Genomic DNA, 25,333 nt, shown 5'->3' with positions numbered 1-25,333 from the left:
TCCCTCATCCCGTCCTCCAAGGGCCAGAAGGGCCGCGAGGAGCCTCTTCCCTCAGCGGCGGGGAAAAGGAGACGCGGGACCCGAGGAGTCTCCGCCTCGGCGGGGTGGCCCGCCTCGCCTCGCTCCCTGAGGCCCGGCCTCCCCACGCCGCCCTCGGCCTCCTGGCCACGCCGCCGCGCTCACCCCTTCCTCCAGCTCCTCGTCCGAGGCCGCCTCTTCGGGCTGGTCGAGGTCGATGTCGAAGACGCCCGCCATGGCCCCGGGGACGAAGCGTGCGGGACAGCCGCCTTCGCTGCCAAGAGCCGGGAGCGTCCGGGTGAAGACTGAGAGCGCCTCATGGGCCCGCGGCACCCACCCACAGCGCCGCCATGACGGCCGCCATCGCCGGGGCTAAGCCAGGCCCTGCCTCCTCAAGCTCGCCGGCGCCAACGCGCATGCGTCGGAGCGGGCGCGCGCCAAGCCGAGCTTTGCCGCTCAAAAGGTTTGGGCCCGACGTCGCCGTGGCCGTCCTGGAAGGACGGAACCGCCTCGATCCGCGCAAGCGCAATAAGGGCGGGATAACGCTGACTTCCACACACACGCGCGCGCGCGCGCGCACACAGCCTGGACGGCGGTTGCTCGATGACTGGGAAAGGCGTGTTTTTAAAAACCACAGCGCTCGAGTGCGCCGGCGTCGATAGGGCGCATGCGTCACGCTCGCGACTGAGGCAGCCCACCTGCCCTTTTCTCGGATAACTTTTTTTTCCCCGAGACTGATTTTCCCGCCTCGGCCCGACGGGCTTGGTGGGCGCATGCGCGGAATGAGCCGAAAAGGGCCGTGGCTGTTGCTTGGGGAAACCTAAGCGCATGCGCCGTGGGAGGAAGAAGGAAACGGGTAAAAGGAGCTGTTATATAATTTATATTTTTATATACAATATACATGTAGAACGTGGATACATATATATATATATATATGGTATAAGTGGCTAACTATGTCAGCTGTTCATAATATAGCTAATAATATTATCTGACCTCAGTGGCTAAGACACTGAGCTTGTCGATCGGTAGTTCGGCGGTTCGAATCCCTAGGACAGGTCTGCGTAAGCAGGGGGTTGGACTAGATGACCTCTAAGGTCCCTTCCAACCCTGTTACCGTTAAGGGTAATAGCTAAGAATTTGCGCGGTATGGTTTTCTAATTAAATTAAATTCTGCCAACTATTTTTGAATTCATAAACATATTTTGCTACCTAATAGCTTATAATGTATAGACTGCTTCTCTGTAACGATCAGCAGCAGCAGGTTGATTTCTTTCCCTCAGTAAAGTAATACATACATATTTGTTATAATATATTTAGTATACAGTAGTAGTCCATACCAGTCTGTAAGAATTTGACTTAAAAGTATAGTAAGGCAAAACATTTGACTGTTGTCGGTTATTGTGTGCTAGGTATAAAGTTTGGTATAGGTCAGGCTATCAGTTAATTCTAAATATTTATTAAATTTACATGCTAAATTTATAAGCATTTTGGGGCAATTATAATAATTACACTGTAGGTCTGCTCTGATTCAAAGGAATGCACACACCAACACATGTACTGTATGTGGTTATATTAACAATATTTTCTATGTGTGTTCATATATACATGTACTGTATTAAGATTATATTAACAATATTTTATGTGTGTGTCCATATGGACATACATAGAAAATATTGTTAATATAATCACATACAATACATGTGTTGGTGATCACATGACCCCAGGACAGTGCAACCGTCATAAATACATGCCAGTTGCCAAGCTTCTGAATTTTGATCATGTGACCATGGGGGAACGCTGCAATGGTCGTAAGTATGAAAAACTGTTCTGCCCCAGCTACGGACCCAAAGAACGCAGCACACATAAAGTCTGTACAAACCTTAGTTTACTAAATTAAATCAGTCTTTTTCAAACAAAGGCTCTTAATTTACTTTCTTAACAGCCTACAAGAATCCAAAGAATAAATAATCGTAATCTTACTAGGATTGGCAGAAAGCCCAGAAGCAATTTGCAGGACACTGATAAGAGAACTAAGATCCAGACGCGAAGGAGAGTGAATGAAGTTGTTCCCTGCAAATTGCCTCAGTTGTCATCCTTCCTTAAATAGGCTAAGGAAGTGGCCAATTAGCCCCAAGCCTTACTCTCGAGGAGACCTCCTCCTGAGGAGCCACTCCTGCCTTTTGACAGCTCTGCGTGCCCGTGCATTGAGAAGAGGCTCCTCCTCTTCTTCTTCGTCACTTAAGGAAGCTTCTGGAGGTTTTGAAGGCCCTGGCTGAATCCCCGCCTCTGGCACCACATCTTCTCCAGCCTCCTCATTGTCTGACTCGAGTGCCAGCTGCATAGGCTGCTGGCACAGCATCACACCAGCCTCCTCGCTGTTGGAATCAGCTACAATCCGCACAGGCCGCTGACGGACCACAACAAAAACAGTCATAAGTCACTTTTTTCAGTGCCTTTGTAACTTCGAATGGCCACCAAATGAACAGTTGGAAGTTGAGGACTACCTGTAATATAATGATTTGTGTGTGTTGGTGTGGAATCAGAACACAGGACCCACAACAAATAATCAACACTCACTCTGCTCTTTACAGGTAGTCCTCAACTTACAAAAGTTTATTTAGTGACCATTGAAAGTTACAGTAGCATGGAAAAAAATGACTTACGACTGTTTCTCCCAGTTACGACCGTTGCAGCATCCCCATGATCTTGTGATCAAAATTCAGACGCTTGGTAGCTGGTTCATATTTATGACCGTTGCTGTGCCCCGAGGTCATGCGATCCCCTTTTGTGACCTCCTGACAAGCCAAGTCAATGTTGAAGCCGGATTCGCTTAACAACCGGGTTATTAACTTATCAACTGCGGCGATTCACTTAATAACAGTGACAAGAAAAGTTATAGCATGGGCGGGAAAAAACTCGCTTAACAAATGCCTCACTTAACAACAGAAATGTTGGGCTCAATTAGGACAAATTCCTTCTACATTTCCAGTTTTCTAACATGCTCCACTTAAGAATTTGTTTTCCATGTTAGTCTGTGAATAAATAAATAAAGTTGGGGCTGTCGGATTCCAGGTTTAAGATGGCGATTAAAACGTGGTCTCCTCTTCTTCAGGGAAAGGCAGCTAAGAATGTCCATCGTAGCCATTCAGCTGGGTCAGTGCGGCAACCAAATTGGGCGTGAGGTGTTTGATACCATCTGCACAGACCTCCACAGCTCCCAGGGGTTTTGCTCCAAGAAGGAGAACGACTCTTACCAGGCAGCTTGTAAAGAACGTTTTTTTGAGGAAAAAGATGAAGGTAAGAAGTCATCAGCGTAATGACCTCTTGAAAGGTGGTGGGGCAAAGCTCCCCGAGGGAGAATCGAGACTGTGACAAACCAGGCTGGAGAAGAATACGGAATAACAGAATTGGAAAGGGACCTTGGAGGTCTTCTAGTCCAACCCCCTGCTCAAGCAGGAGACCCCATACCATTTCTGACAAGTGGCTGTCCAATCTCTTCTTTAAAAAAACCTTCGGTGTTGGGACACTTCCGGAGGCAAGTCGTTCCACTGATTAATTGTTCTCATTGTCAGGAAATCCTTGATCAGTCTCTTCTTAATTTCAAAAATTTTATTTTTTAAACAAATATAAAAAACAAATAAAAAAAACATCTTCAATGCAATCAGTCTCCTCTTGAAAGCCTCCAGTGATGAAGCTCCCACAACTTCTGAAGGCAACTTCTGTTCCATGGGTTGATTGTTCTCCCTGTCAGAAAATTCCTCCTTATTTCCAGGTTGAATCTCTCCTTGTTCAGTTTCCATCCATTATTCCTTGTCTGGCCTTTGGGTGCTTTGGAAAACAGCTTGACCCCCCCCCTCCTCTCTGTGGCAGCCCCTCAAATATTGGAAGACTGCTCTCATGTCTCCCCTGGTCCTTCTCTTCACTAGACTAGCCATGCCCAGTTCCTGCAACCGTTCTTTGTATGTTTTAGTTTTCAGTCCCCTAATCATCCTGGTTGCTCTTCTCTGCACTTTTTCTAGAGTCTCAACATCTTTTTTATAGTGTAGTGAACAAAACTGGATGCTGTATTCCAGATGTGGCCTTACTAAGGCTTTATAGAGCGGTACTAATACTTCACGTGATGGATGGAGCATGGGACTTTGCCTGTACAGGTAGTCCTCGACTTAAAACACTTCCATTAGTGACCATTTGAAGTTACAACAGCACTGGAAAAAGTGACTTGCCACCGATCCTTGCACTTATGCTGACTCTGTAAAGAAAGGGCTGTAAAAGGACCATGAAGTGGTATATAAGTCTTAAGTTATTGCTGCTATTAAGACCATCACAACTTCCTTAGGGTCACCTAATCAAAATTTGGGCACTTGGCATGTATAATATAATGGTTGCAATCAGTGGTGGGTTGCTCCCGGTTCGCACCGGTTCACCAGAACCGGTAGTAAAAATTTTTAATAGTTCGGAGATAACATTGGCTGGCCATGCCCCCAAACCAGTCCCCGGCCCGGTCGCCGCTCGCTTACCCCGCCTACCTCATCAGAGCCTTTTTTTTTACTTTTAAAAGCATTTTTTCTACAACCTCTTCGGCTGAAAAAATGCTTTTAAAATTTTTTTAAAAAGCTTCTGATGATCGTGCGGCTCAGCTGGGATTTCAAAGACTTCTAAAAGCATTTTTTCTACAACCTCTTCAGCTGAAGAGGTTGTGGGGGGGGGGAAATGCCTTTAAAAGCCTCTGGCGATTCCAGCTGACTTGCCTGATCGTCAGAAGCTTCTAAAAGCATGTTTTCCTGCAACCTCTTCAGGTTGTAGAAAATATGCTTTTAAAAGTTAAAAAAAAAAAAGAGTTGGCCACGCCCACCCAGTCACATTACCCCCACCCCACAAGCCACGCCCACAGAACCGGTAGTAAAAAAAATTTAGAACCCACCCCTGGTTGCAATGTCTCGGGGCCACATCAGAAGTGAAATCTAGCAGGTTCTGACAGGTTCTGGAGAACCAGTAGCGGAAATTTTGAGCAGTTCGGAGAACCAGTAGCGGAAATTTTGAGTAGTTTGGAGATCCGGCAAATACCGCCTCTGGCTGGCCCCAGAGTGTGGTGGGACTGGGGATTTTGCAATATCCTTCCCCTGCCACGCCCACCAAGCCACGCCCACAGAATCAGTAGTAAAAAAAAATTGGATTTCACCACTGGACTACATTTGCGATTTTCCTAGCCTCCGTCTGACAAGCAAAGTCAACGAAGCCAGATTCACTTAAGAACAACCCAGAGTCAAAGTTCTAACAGGCCCCTCCCCTCGCAGTCACATGACCCAAATTTTGGAGCTCATCAGCCTGAGCGCATTTAGGGCCATTTGCCGTATCCCATGGTCACATGATTGTCTTTTAAAACGGTTTTGCTGAAAAACTGGCATTTGCTTTCCATTTTCAGCAAAACCGTGCCCCTAGCTTGGTTTCCTTAAAAACTTGATGTTCACTAAACATCCCCTGCAAAAATGGTCATAAAATCGGTCCATAAAATAACAGGTAGTCCTTGACTTACAACAGTTCGTTTAGTGACTGTTCAAAGTTATAACGGCAATGGAAAATGCGACTTATGACCCATTTTTCAAAGTTACGACCTTTTGCAGCGTCCCCATAATCATGCGATCAAAATTCAGACGCTTGGCAACTGGTTCATAGTTACGACCATTGCAGTGTCCGGGGGGGGGGGTGTCATGTGATCCCCTTTCGCGACCTTCTGACAAGCAAAATCAACGGAGAAGCCCATGTTTACTAACTCAACAACTGCAGTTGATTCACTTAAGAGCCTTGGTGGTGCAGCGGACTAAAGCGCTGTTAAGTAGCACTTAGCTGCCAGCTGCCTGCAATTAGTGCGAGTTCGAATCTCACCAGGCTCAAGGTTGACTCAGCCTTCCATCCTTCCGAGGTAGGTAAAATGAGGACCCGGTTTGTGGGGGCAATAAGCTGACTTTGTATAAAAAAGAACACCGCTTAGGGGGGTGAAAGCCCTACTAAGCAGGTATATACAAAAGTTTGAAGGCTATTGCTTAAAAGCATTGTAAGCCGCCCTGAGTCTCCAGAGAAGACTTATAAATCGACGGGCGGCATATAAATCGAGCCAATAAATAAATAAATAAATAAACAAACAAACAAACAGCAGCAAGGAAGGTTGTAAAATGGGGCAAAGCTCACTTAACAATAGAAATGTTGGGCTCAATTATGGTGGCAAGTCGAGGACTACCCCGTATTTCCTATTTATCTTGTTTTTTTCCAGTACAGTTTTGTAAAAGGGTGTTTTGTGGGTTTTTTTCATTTTTCTCTTTTTTTCCTATTTAGGTATGGTTGCTCGGGCTGTCCTGGTTGACATGGAACCGAAAGTGATCAATCAAACTTTATCCTTCGCCTCAAGAACTGGGAATTGGAGATATGGCCCCCAGTCTGCCTTCTGTCAGAAACAAGGATCGGGAAACAATTGGGCACACGGGTATGTGGGATTGCCATCCAAACTAATCACCCTTTTATTTATTTCTCCGGGTGGTTCTTCAAAGCACAGCTGCTGAAGGAATCCTGCAGTTTTGCAATTGGAATAGAATAGAATAGAATAGAATAGAATAGAATAGAATAGAATAGAATAGAATAGAATAGAATAGAATAGAATAGAATAGAATAGAATAACAGAGTCGGAAGGGACCTTGGGGGTCTTCTAGTCCAACCCTCTGCTCAGGCAGGAAACCCTACACCACTTCAGACAAATGGTTATCCAACCTCTTCTTAAAAACTTCCAGAGTTGGAGCATTTACAACTTCTGGAGGCAAATTGTTCCACTGATTAATTGTTCTAACTGTTCTAACTAACTAAGCAAAGACTAACTGAACAACAACAGAATAACATATAACAAATAACCAGACTGGGGGGGAAAAATCTTTCTTTCTTGGTTCGATTTATATGCCGCCCTTCTCTGGAGACTCAGGGCGGCTTACAATGCGTTAAGCAATAGCCTTCATACTTTTGTATATACCTGCTTAATAGGGCTTTCGCCCCCCCCCCCAAGCGGTGTTCTTTTTTTATACAAAGTCAGCTTATTGCCCCCACAATCCGGGTCCTCATTTTACCTACCTCGGAAGGATGGAAGGCTGAGTCAACCTTGAGCCTGGTGAGATTTGAACTCGCAGTAATTGCAGGCAGCTGGCAGCTAAGTGCTACTTAACAGCGCTTTAGTCCGCTGCACCACCAAGGCTCTCATTTAAATTGACTAATAACTGGTCAGACAACAGAATAACAGAGTTGGAAGGGACCTTGGAGGTCTTCTAGTCCAACCCCCTATACCTCCCTATACCATTCAACAATGTTCACTCAATGACCATGGCATTCCCTTAACAACTGCTGGAAAATATAGCTGTAAAATTGGGTCCAGTTATACGGGTGCCTTGATTTACGACCGTCATGGCCTACGGCACAAATCCCAGGCTCCCTTACGATTGTTAAGTCTGAGAGCTACCTGTTAGCCGTTCAGCCTGCTAGCTATGTTGCCTCGATAAATTCTGATTCTGCTTTCTTACCGCTTCTGAGACCTCCCCTGATTTATATACAGGTAGTCCTCGACTTACAACCGTTCAATTAGTGACCGTTCAAAGTTACAACAGCCCTGAAAAAAGTGACCTATGACTGTTTTTCACACATACGACCTTTGCACAACGATCAAAATTTGGTCACTTGGCATCTGGCATGTACTTATGACGGTTGCAAGTGTCCTGGGGGTCGCGCGATTCCCTTTTGCGACCTTCTGACAAGCAAAGTCGATGGGGAAGCCAGATCCACATAACAACGGGGTTACTAACTTAACAATTGCAGCAATTCAGTTAACGACCATGGCAAGAAAGGTTGTAAAACGGGGCGAAATGACCACTTGTTTCGATCAGCAACGGAAATTTTGGGCTCATGTAACTCAAGGACTAACCTGTAACCAGGCAGTTTGTTTCTAGCACAATGTCCCCATATCCTATGTTATGGCCGACCCCTCCAGCAACTGAATCAGATGAGGAGGATGCGTGGGAGTTATGATCAGCATCAAGATAATCTGAGAGCTCCGAGGGGGAAGAGGGAATGGAGCTGTCAGAGAGAGAGAGGCGGAGCCTGGGCTGTCCGTCATCCCTCAGGTGGAGAGTCAACAGCCCCCAGATCTGGAGGTGGCTGATGAGGAAGAGGAGGAACAGCTGGGTCCAGTGCCTGACGCGCGAATGCGCAGAAGGCAGAGGAGAGGAGAGCAGTGGAAATCTATGGGCCGGTCCATGGGACGGAAGAGCCACTGCTGCTAGCAAGGCCCCACCCTAGCTCTGAGGATAAAAGGCAGGGGGCAGAGATGAATAGATGTGGCAGACAACTACCGTATTTTTCGGAGTATAAGACGCACCTTTTTCTCCCCTAAAAGGGAGTGAAAATTTATGTGCATCTTATACACCAAATGTAGCACCGCCCACCCACTTCCCCCCCCCACCCTTTGGCCTCTGCCTCACAGCAGTTACCTCCTTGCAAGCAAACAGCAAGAAAAAGCAGCTCCTTTCAGCTTCAGTACAGCCTAATTAGCACAAGTTGATTGGATCAGCCTCCCGACTCTCAGCTGATTTGCTCTCAGCTGTTTTGCGCAGGGCTCTGCTGCTTGCTGCAAAGAGGTAAATTGCTGGAGCAGTTTTTTTTTTCCCCTTGTGCTAATCAAGCTATGCTGAAAACGAAACTGAAAGTAAAGCAGGCTGTTTGCTGTTTGCTGCAAGGAGGCAAAATTGCTCAGAGGCAGAAGCAGAGGGAGATTTCTTTTTCTTCTTTTCCTCACCAAAAAAGGTAGGTGCGTCTTATACTCCGAAAAATACGGTATTCATCTCCCCTGCCGGACAGGAGAACGTTTTGCTGGGGCTGCAAGCAATAAAGGGAACATTTATCTAACTACGGAGAGTTTGTCGTGTTTGGGCAGCTGGGTTAAAAACATCCTCTTTCTTTCCTGAATTCTGGCCAGGTACTGCGTCCACGGCCCGAAACACGAAGACGCGATCATGAACCTCATTCAGAAGGAAGCGGAGAAATGTGACCGACTAAGCGGCTTCTTGATGATCATGAGCATGGCTGGTGGGACGGGGTCAGGCCTGGGGGCATTTGTGACGGCAGCCCTGAGAGAAGCCTATCCAAACTCCTTCCTGCTCAACCATGTTATCTGGCCGTACGGAACCGGGGAGGTGAGTGTCCCAGCTCTCCTTCATTATAGGGTGCCGGATTTTCTTGCTTATGGGTGCAAAGAAACCTAAGACAGGAAGTGGTGCAGGGTGAGCAGGCCAGAAAAATTGGGGTGGGACGGGACAGGACACTTCCCTGGGATTTGGGGAAAAGTAATGTCTCAGGGTTCCAAGGAACGCCCCCAACAAAATAAAACTCTGAGGCCTGAGGTTCCTCAAAGTTGCAATTTATTAGAGATCTCATGTTGGCACATCTGGGAAAACCCAAATACCCAAATCTGGAAGGGACTTTAGAGGTCTTCTAGTCCAACCCCCTGCTCAAGCAGGAAACCCGTTGTCATTTCAGACAAACAGTTGTCCAACCTCTTCTTAAAATTATTCTGAGAACAAGACAGGCTGAAGAAACAAGACAGGACTATCAAGAACTAGCGGTTAGGAAAGCCCAGTAAATAAAACCTCCATGGCTAGTGGCAATCTTCTGCAGAATATCATATGCTGCTTGCGAAGCGGTAAATGGATGTTGTCTTTAAGGTGGTCATGAGTTGAACCTTGCTAGCTGGGGAATTCTGAGAATTTATTTTATTATTTTATTAGTCATATTTCTATGCCGCCCACTCTCCGAGGACTCTGGGCGGCTTACACCAAAGACAGTATACTAAATAGCTTATTGCCCCCTAACAATCTGGGTCCTCATTTTACCCACCTCGGAAGGATGGAAGGCTGAGTCAACCTTGAGCCGGTGAGATTTGATCCGCTGATCTGCCGAACTAGCAGTCAGCTGAAGTAGCTGCAGTACTGCACTCTAATCACTGCGCCACCTCGGCTCGATCTGAAAGCTTCCAGGTTTCCCCCACGCAGCTGAGAGTTCACAGCCCTGCCCCACACCCACAAGTTCATCACATTGTCCAATCAACTCTTCACACTCCGCCGGATACAATCTTCAGGCAGTCTCCATCAGACGCAGGCAAAAGTCCTTGAATATGGAATGTTGTTATGATTTAACTTTCTACCGCTCCAACAACAAGCCCCTCCCAACTTCCCCGGCTAAAATTTAGAAGCAAAAAGAAAATTGTCTTCCAAAACTGATATAATGCACATATGTGAGCCTCAACTTACGACCACAATTGGGAGCCGAATTTCTCTTACTAAGTGAGGTGGTCGTTTACACAAATTACAACCTTTAATACAATCTTTTTGCTGCAGTTCTGAAGCAAATCAGTTGTTAAGTGAATCGCAAAGTCGTAAAGTAAATCCAGCGTTCACCTTAACTTTCTTTGTTAGAAGCTACCTAGAATGATCATCAGTGGGGATCAGATGCCCCTGGGATGCTGCAATTGTTGTAAATACATCCCGGTTGCCAAGCACCTGAATTTTGATCACCTATCTATGGGAATGCTGTGACGGTCGTTTGTGCGAAGTCTGGTTGTAAGTCACTTTGTTCAGTGCTGTTGTTACTTTGGTCACTAAAGAATGGTTGTAAACAGAGGACTACCTGTAATGATATGTGGGAATGACCTTGAGAGACAGGTAAGAGATACTGGCTAAGAGCCAGCAGTGTGCGGCAGCAGCCAAAACAGCTAATACAATCCTTTGGTTGTATAAACAGTGTTGTGGTCCGCCAGCAGCCTGCAGAGCTGGCAGCGGAGTCGACAGTGAGGAGCTGAGGAAGAACAGGGGCCAGTCCTGGAGGCTGGGGAAGGCCCGGATGAGGGCTCTGCGTCCGAGGCAGAGATGGGGCCAGGGCCATCGGGGAGTGATGCGTGGACTTCAGAGCCTCCAGAGGCTGACATCAGAGAGGCAGAGGAACAGGAGGAGCCTGTTCCTATTGCACGCATGAGAAGAGTTGCCAGAAGGCAAGAGCAGCTACAGCAAAGAGGACGACTCAGGAGTAAGGCCAAGAGATGATTGGCCCCTCCCATAAGGCTTAAAAGACCAGCAACGTCTCTTGGGCTCTTTGTTGGAAAACAACGTTGATAGATTTGTTTCTTGTCTTGCTGCATTTATTTCTTGTCGACGTCTTCTGCTCCTGAACTTTTGCCAAGAAAAGCCTTTGGCAGTTTGCCTAATTATCCCAAGGTCGGTAATAAACTAAAGACTGGTGTTTTGAGGACTTTGCTTTCATTTAATTTAGAATATGCTGAGAATGAGTTAATTCTCAGCTGTTTTAATAAAATCTGTTTGGTTTTTTTGGAACTGTTTTGCATGTAATATCAATTACGTGGGCCTGGGTCACAACAAACAGGGGCATAGAATCAAAATCACGTGAAGTACGTATTAGTACCACTTTATAAAGCCTTACTAAGGCCGCACCTGGAATAACTGCATCCAGTTTCGGTCACCCCATTACAAACAAGAAGTTGGGACTTTGGAAAAAGTGCAAGAAGAGCCATTAAGATGATTAAAGGCGCTGGAGACTAAAACATATGAAGAACAGCTGCAGGAATTGAGTATGACCGGTCTATAGAAAAGAAGGACAAGGGGGGAAGTGATAGCAGTATTCCAGGATTTGAGGGGCTGCCATAAAGAGGAGGGGGTCAGTTGATTCTCCAAAGCACCAGAAGGCAGGACAAGAAGCAACGGATGGAAACTCATCAAGGAGAGAAGCAACCTGGAACTAAGGAGAAACTTCCTAACAGTGAGGACAATTAACCAGTGGAATAGCTTGCCTTTCGACATTGTGGGTGCTTCATCACTGGAGTGTTTAAGAAGAGACTGGACAGCCACTTGTCTTAAATGGTGTAGGGCAGTGATGGCTAACCTTTTTGCCGTTGCGTGCCAAAAGCGGGGAGAGTATTGGGGGGGGGGTTGTGCGGTGGGCCCGTTTTTTGCCCTCCCCAGGCTCCAGAGGCTTTCTTGTCGCCTGGGGAGGGCTAAAACAGCCTTCCCCACTCCTCTGGAGGCCCTCTGGAGGCTGGAAACGACTTGTTTCCTGACTTCCGGAAGGCCCGAAAATTAGTTGGCCGGTGTGCACATGTGTGCCGGAGCTGAGCTAGGGCAATGCTCACATGCCCACCGATATGGCTCCATGTGCCACCTGTGGCACGCATGCCATAGGTTCGCCATCACGAGTGTAGGGTCTCCTGCTTGGGTGTGGGGTTGGACTAGATGACCTACACGGTCCCTTCCAAGTCTGTTATTCTGTTATCTGCTAACATTCCCGGCCGGCTTCCGACAAGCAAAAGTCAATGGGGGCAGCCAAATTCGCTTTGCAACGGCATGATTCACTTAACAACTGTGGAAAAACTGTCATAAAACGAGGCACAGGTCATTTAACAACTTCCTCGCATAGCAGTGGGGAGTTTTTGGCTGGATTGCGGTCATAAGACAGGGACTACCTATATCTAAAGCCGCTTCCATTCTCTCCCCCCTCTTTTCAAGGTGATTGTCCAAAATTACAACTCCGTCTTGACGCTTTCCCACTTATACCAATCCTCGGACGCCCTTCTGGTGCATGAGAACGATGCCGTCCATAAGATCTGCCTGCAGCTGATGAAGATCAAGCAGGTGTCTTTCCAGGATGTCAATCGAGCGATCGCACATCAGTTGGGAAGCGTCTTCCAGCCGGCCTACTCCTCCGAAGAGGCGGCTCACTACAGCAGGTCACCTCTAGGTATTTAGTTGCTCCTTTTAAAAACTCTCTAGTCCAGGGTTTCTCAGCCATGGCAACTTGAAGAGGTGTGGACTTCAACTCCCAGAATTCCCCAGCCTGCTGTGCTGGCTGGGGAATTCTGGGAGTTGAAGTCCACACCTCTTCAAGTTGTCAAAATTGAGAAACGCTGGTTTGGCCTAAGGTAAAGGTTCACCTCGCACATATGTGCTATTCGTTCCCGACTCTAGGGGGCGGCGCTCATCTCCGTTTCAAAGCCAAAGAGCCAGCACTATCCGAAGACGTCTCTGTGGTCATGTGGCCGGCATGACTAAACGCCAAAGGCGCACGGAACGCTGTTCCCTTCCCACCAAAGGTGGTCCCTATTTTTCTACTTGCAATTTTTACCTGCTTTCGAACTGCTAGGTTGGCAGAAGCTGGGACAAGTCACGGGAGCTCACCCCGTTACGCGGCACTAGGGATTCGAACCGCTGAACTGCCGACCTTTCGATCGACAGGCTCAGCGTCTTAGCCACTAACTTTCCCTCAAAATCAACCTGATGCAGCGGAAACCCAAAATAAAACAGAAGGCAAAAATCAGCTTCCGGTGGCATCTTCTGTCCGTCAACCCTTTAGCTGGCCTGACTGAGGCCATTTTGAGACTTCAGCGCTGACACATTCGAGAGGAAGGACAGAGGGGGGAGGGAATACAGATAGTTGGAGTGTTGTGGTCAAAATAGTATACTTTCTCTTGGGAACCAAGGACATTCCTGCAGGTGCTTGGAAGGCGGAGACTGGAATCACCTAGCAACTGAACGGTATCCTGATTGGACCACGTGACTGATAGTTTTGAGAAAGTGACAAACTTACTTTTAATTAGGGGGAAAACCGCGGGAATATTCAGAGTCGGTTTTCACCAGCCTGTGCCAATATAATATATCCAATAAACCTATTCTTTGAAGAAATTACCTGCTTCGGAGATTTGCTTGCTATGGGTATGTTACTTGGACACTGTCCTCTTCTTAGTGTAAATTTCAGGTAGTCCTTGACTTGCGACCATAATTGAGCCCCAATTATGTTAAGTGAGATATTTGTTAAGTAAGTTTTGCTCCATTTTATGACTTTTTTTCCCACAGTTGTTAAGTGAATCACTGCAGTTGATAAAAAAGGGCCTGGTGACTCAGCAGACTAATAGCATTGTGATTAACACCAGCTGTCTGCAATTACTGTAAATTCGAATCTCCCCAGGCTCAAGGTCGACTCAGCCTTCCATCCTTTCTAAGGTAGGTGAAATGAGGACCCAGTTTGTGGGGGCAATAAGCTGACTTTGTATAAAATATACAAAAGTATGAAGGCTATTGCTTAACGCACTGTAAGCCGCCCTGAGTCTCCGGAGAAGGGCGGCATATAAATCAAATTAAAAAAAAAAAAATTAGTACACCGGCTGTTAAGTGAATCTGGCTTCTCCATTGACTTTGCTTGTCAAACAATCACATGACCTTGGCAACGGTCATAAGTATGAACCACTTGCCAAGCATCTGAATTTTGATCACAAGTTCATGAGGATGCTGCATTGCCCGTAACTATGAAAAACAGTCATAAGTCACTTTGAACGGACACTCAATGAACGGTTGTAAGTTGAGGACTACCTGTATATTGGCAAAGAGGTTCATACAAGTTATTAGTCTACAGGTTACAACCATTCATTGAGTGACCGTTCAGAGTTACAACAGCACTCAAAAAAGTGACTTATGACCGCGTTTCAACTGTTGCAACATCCCTATGATCACATTATCACTATCCGAACACTTGGCAACTGGCAGGTATTTATGACGGTTGCAGTACCCCGGGGTCATGTGATCCCCTTTTGCGACTTTCTGACAAGGAGAGTCAATAAGGAAACCAGATTCACTTAACAACCTTGTGACTAACAACTGCAGTGAATCGCGTAACAATTGTGGCGAGAAAGGTCGTAAAACGAGGCAAAACTCACTTAAGAACTAACTGTCTTGCTTGGCATACTGGTTAGAATGCAGTATTGCAGGCAAACTCTGCCCAATGCCAGGAGTTTGATCTCCACCAGCTCAAGGTTGACTCAGCCTTCCATCTTTCCAAGGTCGGTAAACTGAGGACCCAGATTGTTGCGGGCAAAATGCTGACTTTGTAACAGCTTAGACAGGGTGTTAAAGTACTGTGAAGTGGTATATATAAGTCTAAGTTGCTATTGCAGGCTAAGTCTGCCCACTGATAGGAGTTTGATCCTGACCGGCTCAAGGTTAACTCAGCCTTTCACCCTTCCGAGGTCAGTAAAATGATGATCCAAATCATTGGGGGCAAGATGCTGACTGTGTAAACCGCTTAGAACAGTGATGGCTAACCTTTTTGCCGTCGCGTGCCAAAAGTGTGGGGAGCGTGGGGGGGTCATGTGCGTGTGTGCCAATACCCATAATTCAATGCGCCCCGCCCCCCGCGCATGCACGAGCAACACCCCTCCCCGTGCTCCCGTTTTTGGCATGTGATGGCACAGTAGGCCCTGTAGGCTCGTTTTTCACCCTCCCCAGGCTCCATGAAAGCCTCTGGAGGCCAGAAACGGCCTGTTTGCTGACTTCTGGTAGGACCGGAAGTCCCGTTTTTCACCCTCCCCGGGATCCAGAGGCTTTCTAGAAGCCTGCGGAGGGTGAAAACGGGCCTTCCCCCCCGCCACCCCGAAGCCTTCCAAAGACCAGAAACGGCCCGTTTGCCGACTTCTGGTGGGTCTGGAAGGCCTGGAAATCAGATAAGCGTGCCGGAGCTGAGCTAGGGCAATGCTTGCGTGCCCCCTGATATGGCTCCGTGTGTCACCTGTGGCACGTGTGCCATAGGTTTGCTGACTTAGAATGTTGTGGTCCGCCAGCAGCCTCCGGAGCTGGCAGCGGAGTCGGACAGCGAGGAGGCTGAGGAAAAACATGGGCCAGTCCTGGAGGCTGGGGAAGGCCCGGATGAGGGCTCTGTGTCAGAGGCAGAGATGGGGCCAGGGCCATCCGGGCGTGATATGCGGACTTTGGAGCCTCCAGAGCCTGACAGTAGAGAGGCAGAGGAACAGGAGGAGCCTGTTCCTAATGCACGCATGAGAAGAGCTGCCAGAAGGCAAGAGCAGCTCAAGCAAAGAGGACAACTCGGGAGTAAGGCCAAGAGATGATTGGCCCCTCCCATAAGGCTTAAAACAGACCAGCAACGGCGTTTGGGCTTTGCCGGAAAACAACGTTGGTAGCTTTGTCTTTTTCTTCATCTATGTCTTGTATTTATTTTTGTATCTGTGAGTTCTGAACATTTGCCAAGAAAGGCAGTTTGCCTAATTGGACCAAGGTTTGCGATAGGACTGAGGAATTTGTGTTGGGAGGAATTTGCTTTAATTTACTTGAACGACGCTGGGAATGAAGTAATTCTCAGCTGTTTGAATAAAGTTTGTTTGTTTTTTCACTGACTGATTTTTCCTACTACTTACTTGGGCCTGGATCACAACATAGAGAGGCTGTTAAAGCACTCTGAAGCGGTATATAAATCTAAGAGCTATTGCTTGCTTACCAATGGACATTTTGGTCTCATTTGTGGTCGTAAGTCGAGGACTACAGTTCATTTAGTTCAAAGTTACAACGGCACTGAAAAAGGTGAGTTATGACCATTTTTCACACTTAACAACCCTTGCAGCGTTCCCCATGTACATGTGATCAAAATTCGGACGCTTGGCAACTGACTCATATTTATGACAGTTGCAGTGTCCCCGGGATCACGCGACTGATCCCCTTTTGCGGCCTTCTGACAAGCAAAGTCAGTGGGGGAAGCCAGATTCGCTTAACAACCGTGTCACTAATGTAAGACCCGCAGTGATTCGCTTAACAACTGTGTGGCAAGAAAAGTCGTAAAAGGGGTCAAAATTTCACGTATCCACTCTCTTACTTTGCAGCTGAAATTTTGGTCTCCATTGTGGTCGTAAGCCGAGGACTACCTGTATATCTGTAATCTTTTTATTTAAGGCCCAAGGGGGCTCAATTTTTCATAGAATTGAAGTGTTCAAGCCGCACTGTTAATCTTCATTTCCCTTTTTCCAGGGGATCTGATGGAAGCTTTAGTTCCCCATCCGGAGTTTAAGATGCTGGGTCTCCGGAATATCCCTCAAATGTCCGAGAATTCCTTAGCCTACACCACCTTTGCTTGGCCTGGGCTCCTGAAACACCTCCGGCAGATGCTCATTGCCAACGCCAAAATGGAAGAAGGTGAGATCAAAGCTGCCTTGTTTCCAGATGTTGAAGAGGCCGTGCAGGCACTCCTTGAGTCACTTGTCTTGACTCTTCTGACCCAGCTCTCCAAACACGACAAACCTTCTGAAGTTAACTCAAAGATTCCTTTATTAGGAGTTCCCGGAACCCCTGGCAAAAAGTTTCTCTCTCAACGCCGGCTAACAAGTCCGGCTGGCCGGAAGATGAATAGGTGTCTGTCCTGGTAGCTCTTCCATCCCAGAGACCGGCCCATAGATTTCCACTGCTCTCCTCTCCTCTGCCTTCTGTGCATCCATGTGTCAGGCACTGGACCCAGCTGTTCCTCCTCTTCCTCATCAGCCGCCTCCAGACCTGGGGGGTGATGACTCTCCATCTGAGTGCTGATGGACAGCCCAGGCTCTGCCTCTGTCTCTCTCTCTCTCTCTCTCTCTTTCTCTGCCAGCTCCACTCTCTCTTTCCCCTTGGAGCTCTCAGGTTGCCTTGATGCTGACCCTGACTCCCACGCCTCTCCTTCCTCCTGTCAAGCTTCATTGTTATCTCCAAATAAATGAATTTCCAAACGCCCAATCTTTGAGGAAATTTTTCTCTTTATTGAACATAACGAACTGACCCTGACTCAATGCACAGTTAGCACTGAACTTTGCCCCCCCCCCAAAAAAACCTCTCTTTCCGGTTCCCAATTCTCTGCGTCTCATTGGCCAACTTCCAAGGCGCATTCCTCATCCCATCCCTCAGTTCACAGGAATGTCCCTCCTCCCATCCCATCTCCGTGGAGACAGTTCTTCAGGGGAATTAAGTAGGTGAAAGTTGAAGCCTCTCCTCTCCTTCCTTATGGCAGCTTGGAAGCTGACACCTCCTCTGATTTAGCTGCCGACAGCCCACAACGTTGACCTTCCTGTTCACATTACCTTCACAGGTATTGACTGGCAGGTGCGGCCTCCAATCAGCAGAGCTCCTGCAGCTGAGAAACCTCCTTCAAACCGGACGGTGAATTTCAATACTTCCATTGCCAATTTGGTCACTCTGCGAGGGAAGGACGTACAGTGTGCAGATCTGGGTAAGCGCGTGCGGTTGTGAGACGCAGCGACAACAGGTGTGGCTTTTCCTCTGTGGCTGCTGACAACTATTCCTCTTGGAATGGTTCCTTCCATTCCAATAATGGTTCCATTATTTCCTTCTAGAAATAATGGAACTGAGACAAAATTGATGCTATGTGTAGTCCCCAATTTATGACTACAATTGGGACCAGGATTTTGACGGCTAAACAACGTGTTGAAGAAACGAGTTGTGCCAGTTTTGTAACCTCTCTTTTTGCCACGGTCGTTCAGCGTTGCTGTTGTTAAGTGAATCACATGGTCATTAAGCGGATCCAGCTTTCCACGTTGACTTTGCTTGTTGGAGGTGGGCTGGGAAAATCACAAGTGGCGGTCGTGTGACCGCAGGGATGCCACAACTGTCGTACGTATAAGCTGGTTGCCAAGCACCGAAATTTTGTTCAAGTGACCGTGGGGATGCTGCAACGCAACGTCGTAAGTGTGAGGACTGGTCCTAAGTCACTTTTTCAGTGCCGTTGTCAAACAAAGTCCCATTGTCAAGTTGTATGTATTACAATTGCAATGTCCTGGGGTCATGCAATCACCATTGTGGCCTCAGCTGGCATCTGAAAGTCAATGGGTGAAGCCGAATTCTCTTAATGACTCCATGATTCATTAAACAGCTGCAGTGATTCGCTTAACAACCACGACGAAAAGCAAAATTGGCGGTGACTCACTTAACAGCTGCCTTGCTTAACAACATAAATTCTGTCCCAAGGTCATACCTGTATAGATAGCCCTTTCTTAACCAACTGCCTTGTGCAAGGACTGTCCCAAAGTTATGACATTGCCAAAAAAACCACCCCTACTTGCACTTAACATCCGATTCACAGCCCCGCAGTCACACAATTGTCAGTCGCATATTCGCAACAGGTGTGCCTTTCCCTTTGTGACCAGCAGGGTTAATACAGAAGGCAGAAGCAAAATCTTAAATCACACTGATTTTGTGATTTTTCACTTAGTAATCATGTCGCTTTGCGTAACGACTGACGGGGAAATAAGGTCATAAACCCACTCACAATTCCATCATTTCCTGCTCCGTTAGCAACCAAGTTGCTAGTTCCCATTGTGATCACTAAGTGAGGACAAACTACCGTATTTTTCGGAGTATAAGATGCATCTTTTTCCCCCAAAAAAAGAAGATGAAAATCTGGGTGTGTCTTATACTCTAAATGTAGCCTCGCCCAGCCTCTCAAATGGAGGTTTCAGAGGCTGAAAAAAAGCCTCTGAAAAGGAGCTTCAGAAAAAAAGTTTCTCTTCCTAGGGAAGTGAGGGAGTGAGAGGAAAGGCAGAAAGGGAAAAGGAGAAGAAGGAAGGACAGGGGGCAGGAGTAGGAGAGAAGGTCAGAAGGAGGAAAAAAGAGAGGAGTGGGGGAAAGGAAGGGGAAGTAGGGAGGGAGGAGAGGAGGAAGGAGAAAGTAGGAGAGGAGAGGAGGTTGGGAAGGGAAAAAAAGGAGGAGAAGAAGAAGGTTTGTTGCGAAACGAGGGAAGAAAAGGTAGAAGAGCAACTCTGAATGTAATTAAAATGTCTTATTTTAATGCTTTCTTTAAGGAAAATATATACATATATGATTAATTATGTATAATAAAATGCATTTTATATTATGTGTATAAAAAATGAAAAAACTTTTCAAAAGACAAGAAAAAAAGCCTCTGAAACAAAGCTTCAGAAAAAAAGCCTCTGAAACAGAGGTTTCAGAGGCTGAAAAAGCAAGGCGCAGAGCTCACAACCAACAAACCTGTTGCTAAAATTCACCTCTGGGAACAGTCTGCCAATCAGCTTTTTTCTTATTTTCCTCCCCAAAAACTAAGGTGCGTCTTATACTCCGGTTTCATCTTATAGTCTGAAAAATACGGTATGTGATCTATGTGGTAGTTTCTTGTCCCTTCCTTGCAGGAGGTTTCCAGGATCCAGCCTTGTACACTCCCTGGCTCCATCCTCCGCAAGCTTTGAGCGTCTGGAAAACACCCAGAGCCTTCAATAAGTATGAGAAGTCGGCCTCTCTGGTCAGCAATAGCCAGTTTCTTCTCAATCCACTCAACAGCCTCGTGGGGAAGGCTTGGAAAATGTTCGCTTCCAAGTAAGTTGAAAAGAATTAAATTCCCTTTTCCCTTTTTGGGACAATATGTACAGTAGTGGCCAAAATTGTGGAAACCTTTTTGGGAAAAGTGTATTTTTGAGGTTTGATGGCTAATAACACCACCTTTTTTTTTGGAGTTTCAAAATAATCCTATTCCACTGCTGGAATGGCCTGGGAATAGTCCAGACCTTCACCCAATTGAAAATCTAGGGAGCCGACTAAAGAACCTTGTTAGTCAGAAGCGACCCAGCAATAAAACCCAGTTAATAGAAGCCATCATTCCATCTTGGTTTCACATGAGAACAGCTGCAGAACTAAAAGACTTGGTTCATTCCATGGGAAGACGTTGTAAGGCCGTAATTCATGCTAAAGATTACCCAACAAAGAACTGACTTGATAATTTTTGTTTTTTTCTCTGGTGATAATTTTTGTATATCTCGTTTTTTCTACGTGTTTCACTTTTCTTCTTTCTACTGTAACTGCTATTCTAATAGCAAATCCTTCATAAAAGTTATTGCCTTACATTCTTGGTTAAATTATCTTTCCACTGATATATAATTTTATAGTACTACTCCAAAAAAAAGTGGTGTTATTAGCTAGTTTTAGAAAATACACTTTTCCCAAAAGGTTTCCTCAATTTTGGCCACTACTGTAGTTGTTTTCACAGGAGTGGAATCAGGGAAAGCACATTAAATACATGTAGTCCTCGACATTCAACAGTTCGCTTAGTGACCGTTCAAAGTTAACAACGGCACCGAAAAAAGCGCCTTATGACCATTTTTTCGCACTTATGACCATTGCAGTATTCCCATAATCTCATAATCAAAATTCAGATGCTTGGCAACGGACTCACATTTATGACCGTCGCAGTGTCCTGGAGTCACGTGATCCCCTTTTGCGATCTTCTGATGAGCAAAGTTAACAAGGAAGCCATATCCACTTAACGGCAGTGACTCACTTAACAACGATGGCAAGAAAGGTCGTAAAACGGGGCAAAACTCACTTAGCCAGTGTTTCGCTTAACAACATAAATTTTGGGCTCAGTTGTGGTCATAAGCTTCAGCTTCTGGATCTGTCCTTCCAAGGACTGTTTTCCTTTAGGATCGTCTCAATCTGTAACACTAATCCAAACCAACATTGTAGAGGTAGTCTTCGACTTACGACCATAATTGACCCCCAAATTTATGTTGCTAAGTGAGACCCTTGGTTAAGTGGGTTTTGCCCCATGTTACAACTTCTCTTGCCACAGTTGTTAAGTGAATCAGTGCAGTTGTTAAGTTAATGACCTGGTTGTTAAGTGAATCTGGCTTCCCCATTGACTTCACTTGTCAGAAGGTCACAAAAGGGAGATCCCATGGCCCCGGGACGCCGCAACCGTCGTAAATACGAGTTAGTTGCCAAGCATTTAAATTTTGATCCTGTGACCAAGGGGATACTGCAACGGTCACAAGTGTGAAAAAATGGTCATGTCACTTTTTTCCAGTGCTGTTGTAACTTTGAACACTCACTAAATGAACGGTTGTAAGTCGAGGACTATTTATTTATTTATTTATTAGTTCAATTTATATGCCGCCCTTCTCTGTAGACTCAGGGCGGCTTACAATGCACTTATAGCAATAGCCTTCATTCTTTTGTATACACCTGCTTATTAGGGCTTTTGGCCCCCCATAAGTGGTGTTTCTACAAAGTCATCTTATTGCCCCCACAATCCGGGTCCTCAATTTACCTACCTCGGAAGGATGGAAGGCTGAGTCAACCTTGAGCCTGGTGGGATTTGAACTCGCACTAATTGCTGGCAGCTAAGTGCTACTTAGTCTACTAAGCAGACTTAGTCTGCTGCACCACCAAGACTACCTGTATTAGACTTAGAATAACTTTATTGTCACTTTTAATGTACCCTAATTGGCATACATTAAAATGAAATTTCATTGCATACTGCTCTCAAAGAGTTACCACCTCCAATATACACGACGTAAACATGACAAAATAAGTACATAAATAAAAAAGTATGCATTTAACCACGTACCCATATATATTACATGACATATTTTGCCCACAATTAATTCATGTCCCATTACTTTCCCTCCAAGGAGCTGTGGGTAATTTGAACTGGGATAGGCGCTCTTTGCTTGAGTGATGCGGTAACCTAGAAGTGGAGCTGTCGCCTCACAATCAGGAGGCTGTGAGTTCCATCCTTAGTAGAGGCAGATATTCCTCTCTTTGGGCACACTGAGAATACCGTATTTTTCGCTCCATAAGACGCACCTGACCATAAGACGCACTTCCGTTTTTGGCCTCCACGAAAGTCCTGCACGGAGGCCGAAAACGGGACACACGGAGGCCAAAAAAGGCCAGCAGGTGGGGGCCAGCGGATGGGCAGGGCTTCGGCAATATTCGCTCCATAAGACACACACATTTTCACCCACTTTTGGGAGTGCACCTTATGGAGTGAAAAATATGGTCTATCTGCTGAACAAAACTCCACAGTGGCAACAGGAAGGGCATCCGGCCAGTAAAACACTCTGCTAGCTCCATTCAGTTACCCAGACTCCAGCCCGCAATTTATGGGGGCTGGAGTCTGGGGATTATGGGATTGTTAAAAGATGATGATGATAGGCGCTCTTGCTCACCAAAACCTCTTGTTCATTCCATGCAGGGCTTACATTCACCAGTATTCTAAATTTGGGATTGAAGAAGATGACTTCCTGGGCTGTTTCACCACCTTGGAACAAGTGATTGCCAGCTACGGCAGCCTCTGATTTCCGAAATCACATAAGGACTCTGTGCCTTTTCCAAGAGGACCCCAAGACACTGATGAGGTCAATCTTCCATGCATCCGTCCCAACAAAGGACACGGATTCTGCAGTGCCTTAACAAATGCCAGCGTTTCCATACCTCTCTTAGGAGCTGCACATTTTCGCAGAGGAAGTACGTTTAATGACAAATATTTGAAAGGGAACAATGAGCTCAACTATGCATCACATCAGGCTTCATCAATAGATTAGAGAGAGGTCACCAGCCTGCATATTTTCTACATTCCTGGTTTTATATGTTTTGTACTGAATATAACCATTAATTTATGACAGCTTCCTGTGTGAATACTCTTTTTTTTTTTCTTCCGACAGCAACAACATAGATAGGGATAGATGGGGAACTCATCAGATTTGCAGATGACACCAAGCTGGCAGGAATAGCCAACATACTGGAAGATAGGCTTAAGATACTTGAACGTTGGGCGCTATCTAACAAAATGAAATTCAGTGGTGAAAAAAGGAAGGTTCTATATTTAGGCAAGAAAAACAAAATGCACAGGTACAGTATAGATGGTACCTTGCTCAATAGTAGTAACTGTGAGGGATCTTGGAGTCTTAGTGGACAACCATTTAAATATGAGCCAGCCGTGTGCAGCAGCTGCCAAAAAAGCCGACACAGTTCTAGGCTGCATCAACAGAGGGACAGAATCAAGATCACGTGAAGTGTTAATACCACTTTATAAGGCCGTGGTAAGGTCACACATGGAATCCTGCATCCAGTTTTGGTCGCCACGATGTAAAAAGGGTGTTGATTTGGGCAGGGGTGAAATCCAGCAGGTTCTGGAGAACCGGTAGCGGAAATTTTGAGTAGTTTGGAGAACCGGCAAATACCATCTCTGGCTGGCCCGAGTGGGGTGGGAATGGAGATTTTGCAATATCCTTCCCCCAGGAGTGGAGAGGGAATGGGGATTTTGCAGTATCCTTCCCCTGGAGTGGGGAGGGAATGGAGATTTTGCAGTATCCTTCCCCCAGGAGTGGGGAGGGAATGGGGATTTTGCAGGATCCTTGCCCTGCCATGCCCACCAAGCCACACCACGCCCACCAAGCCATGCCCACAGAACCGGTAGTAAAAAAAAAATTGATTTTACCACCGGATTAGGGGACTGGAGGCTAAAACATGAACGGTGCGTCTAGTTTATTGAAAAGAACTGGGGATGACATGATAGTGTTCCAATATTTGAGGGGCTGCCACAAAGAAGAAGGAGTCAAGCTATTCTCCCAAGCACCTGAGAAGCAACCTAGAAATAAGGAGAAATTTCCAGATAGTGAGAACAATGAATCAGTGGAACAACTTGCCACTGGAAGCTTTTAAGAAGAGATTGGACAGCCATTTGTTTGAAAAATGGGGCTCAGGGAGTCCTTGATTTACAGTCATTCATTTAGTGACCATTGGAAGTTACAATACTGGAAAAAGTAACTCATTCACACACTTATGACCATCGCAACACCACCATGGTCAAAGGATCAAAAATTCAGGCACTTGGCAACCGGCCTTTTATTGGGGAACCCCAACGGTGTCAGTTAACCAAGTCTTGGTGTGTTGCTTCTACACAATAAACCCAAAACTCTGTAGCTATCTAATAGTGCTTTTTCAGATTTAGAAATTTTATTTTATTAAAAGACATCAAGCTTTATAAACCACAACTCATTGGTTTCTGACTGCCATATACAGGTAGTTCTCGATTTACAACAGTTCGTTTAGTGACCGCCATTGAAAAAAGTGACTTCTGAATATATTTCACACTTATGACCATTGTAGCATCCCCAGGGTCACGTCATCACAATTCAAACCCTTGGCAACTGACTCACATTTATGATGGTTTCACTGTCCCAAGGTCATGTGATCTCCTTTCGCGACCAAAGTCAACAGGGAATTCAGATTCACTTAACAACCAAGTTACTAATTTATCAACTGCAGTGATTAACTTTACGCTGGAAAGAAAGGTCATAAAATGGGGCAAAACTCACTTAACACATGTCTCATTTAACAACAGAAATTTGGTGCTCAATTGTGGTCGTAAGTTGAGGATTCCCTGTATTAGCACAACACCCCTGCAATAACATGCCGGCTGGGGAATTCTGGGAGTCTTTGGTATCTTAAAGCTACCAAAGTTGAAAAACATCATATTTACTCCATTTTTAGGACATGTTACTTTCATATAAGCTACAGACCGACTGAAGCAACCCAAATTCATTTTTTGAATCCTTATTTTGCTTTCTTGTGCCCTGTATACAGATAGGACACAAGATGGCGCCCGCATTCCACTTATT

The 25,333-nt window shown here is 46.0% G+C and overlaps 2 protein-coding genes across 3 annotated transcripts in view; one reads left to right on the top strand and one right to left on the bottom strand.

The window, feature by feature from the left end:
• Positions 1–678, bottom strand: part of RPS6KB1 (ribosomal protein S6 kinase B1) — a 32,695-nt gene extending 32,017 nt beyond the window's left edge. Inside the window, exon 1 of one of the 2 annotated variants that reach the window (XM_034434576.3) lies at positions 184–678. In XM_034434576.3, coding sequence (XP_034290467.1) covers positions 184–255 — 72 coding nt within the window. In that variant the 5' untranslated portion in view covers positions 256–678. The remainder of the gene's footprint in view (positions 1–183) is intronic. The other variant, XM_034434575.3, reaches the window with a different exon arrangement.
• On the top strand, positions 437–23,334 carry TUBD1 (tubulin delta 1). The gene is made up of 9 exons (XM_034434577.3): positions 437–874; positions 3,131–3,315; positions 6,349–6,496; positions 9,020–9,236; positions 12,612–12,843; positions 16,908–17,072; positions 17,992–18,132; positions 20,066–20,249; positions 22,906–23,334. The coding sequence occupies exons 2-9, from the start codon at positions 3,147–3,149 to the stop codon at positions 23,006–23,008; spliced, it is 1,359 nt and encodes a 452-aa protein (XP_034290468.2). The 5' UTR covers positions 437–874; positions 3,131–3,146; the 3' UTR covers positions 23,009–23,334.
• Positions 23,335–25,333: the final 1,999 nt, after the last annotated feature.

This window comes from Pantherophis guttatus, chromosome 1, assembly GCF_059756535.1.
Source record: "Pantherophis guttatus breed Tessera chromosome 1, ASM5975653v1, whole genome shotgun sequence".
NCBI lineage: Eukaryota > Metazoa > Chordata > Lepidosauria > Squamata > Colubridae > Pantherophis > Pantherophis guttatus.
This window is presented reverse-complemented; position numbering and strand designations above follow the sequence as displayed.

Bases quoted from the DNA above. Each gene is read 5' to 3' on its own strand.
- TUBD1 (XM_034434577.3), top strand. From the start codon at position 3,147: ATGTCCATCGTAGCCATTCAGCTGGGTCAGTGCGGCAACCAAATTGGG. The intron at 9,237-12,611 runs GTGAGTGTCCCA...CCTCTTTTCAAG, and splicing joins GGCCGTACGGAACCGGGGAG to GTGATTGTCCAAAATTACAA. The intron at 18,133-20,065 runs GTAAGCGCGTGC...CCTTCCTTGCAG, and splicing joins CGTACAGTGTGCAGATCTGG to GAGGTTTCCAGGATCCAGCC.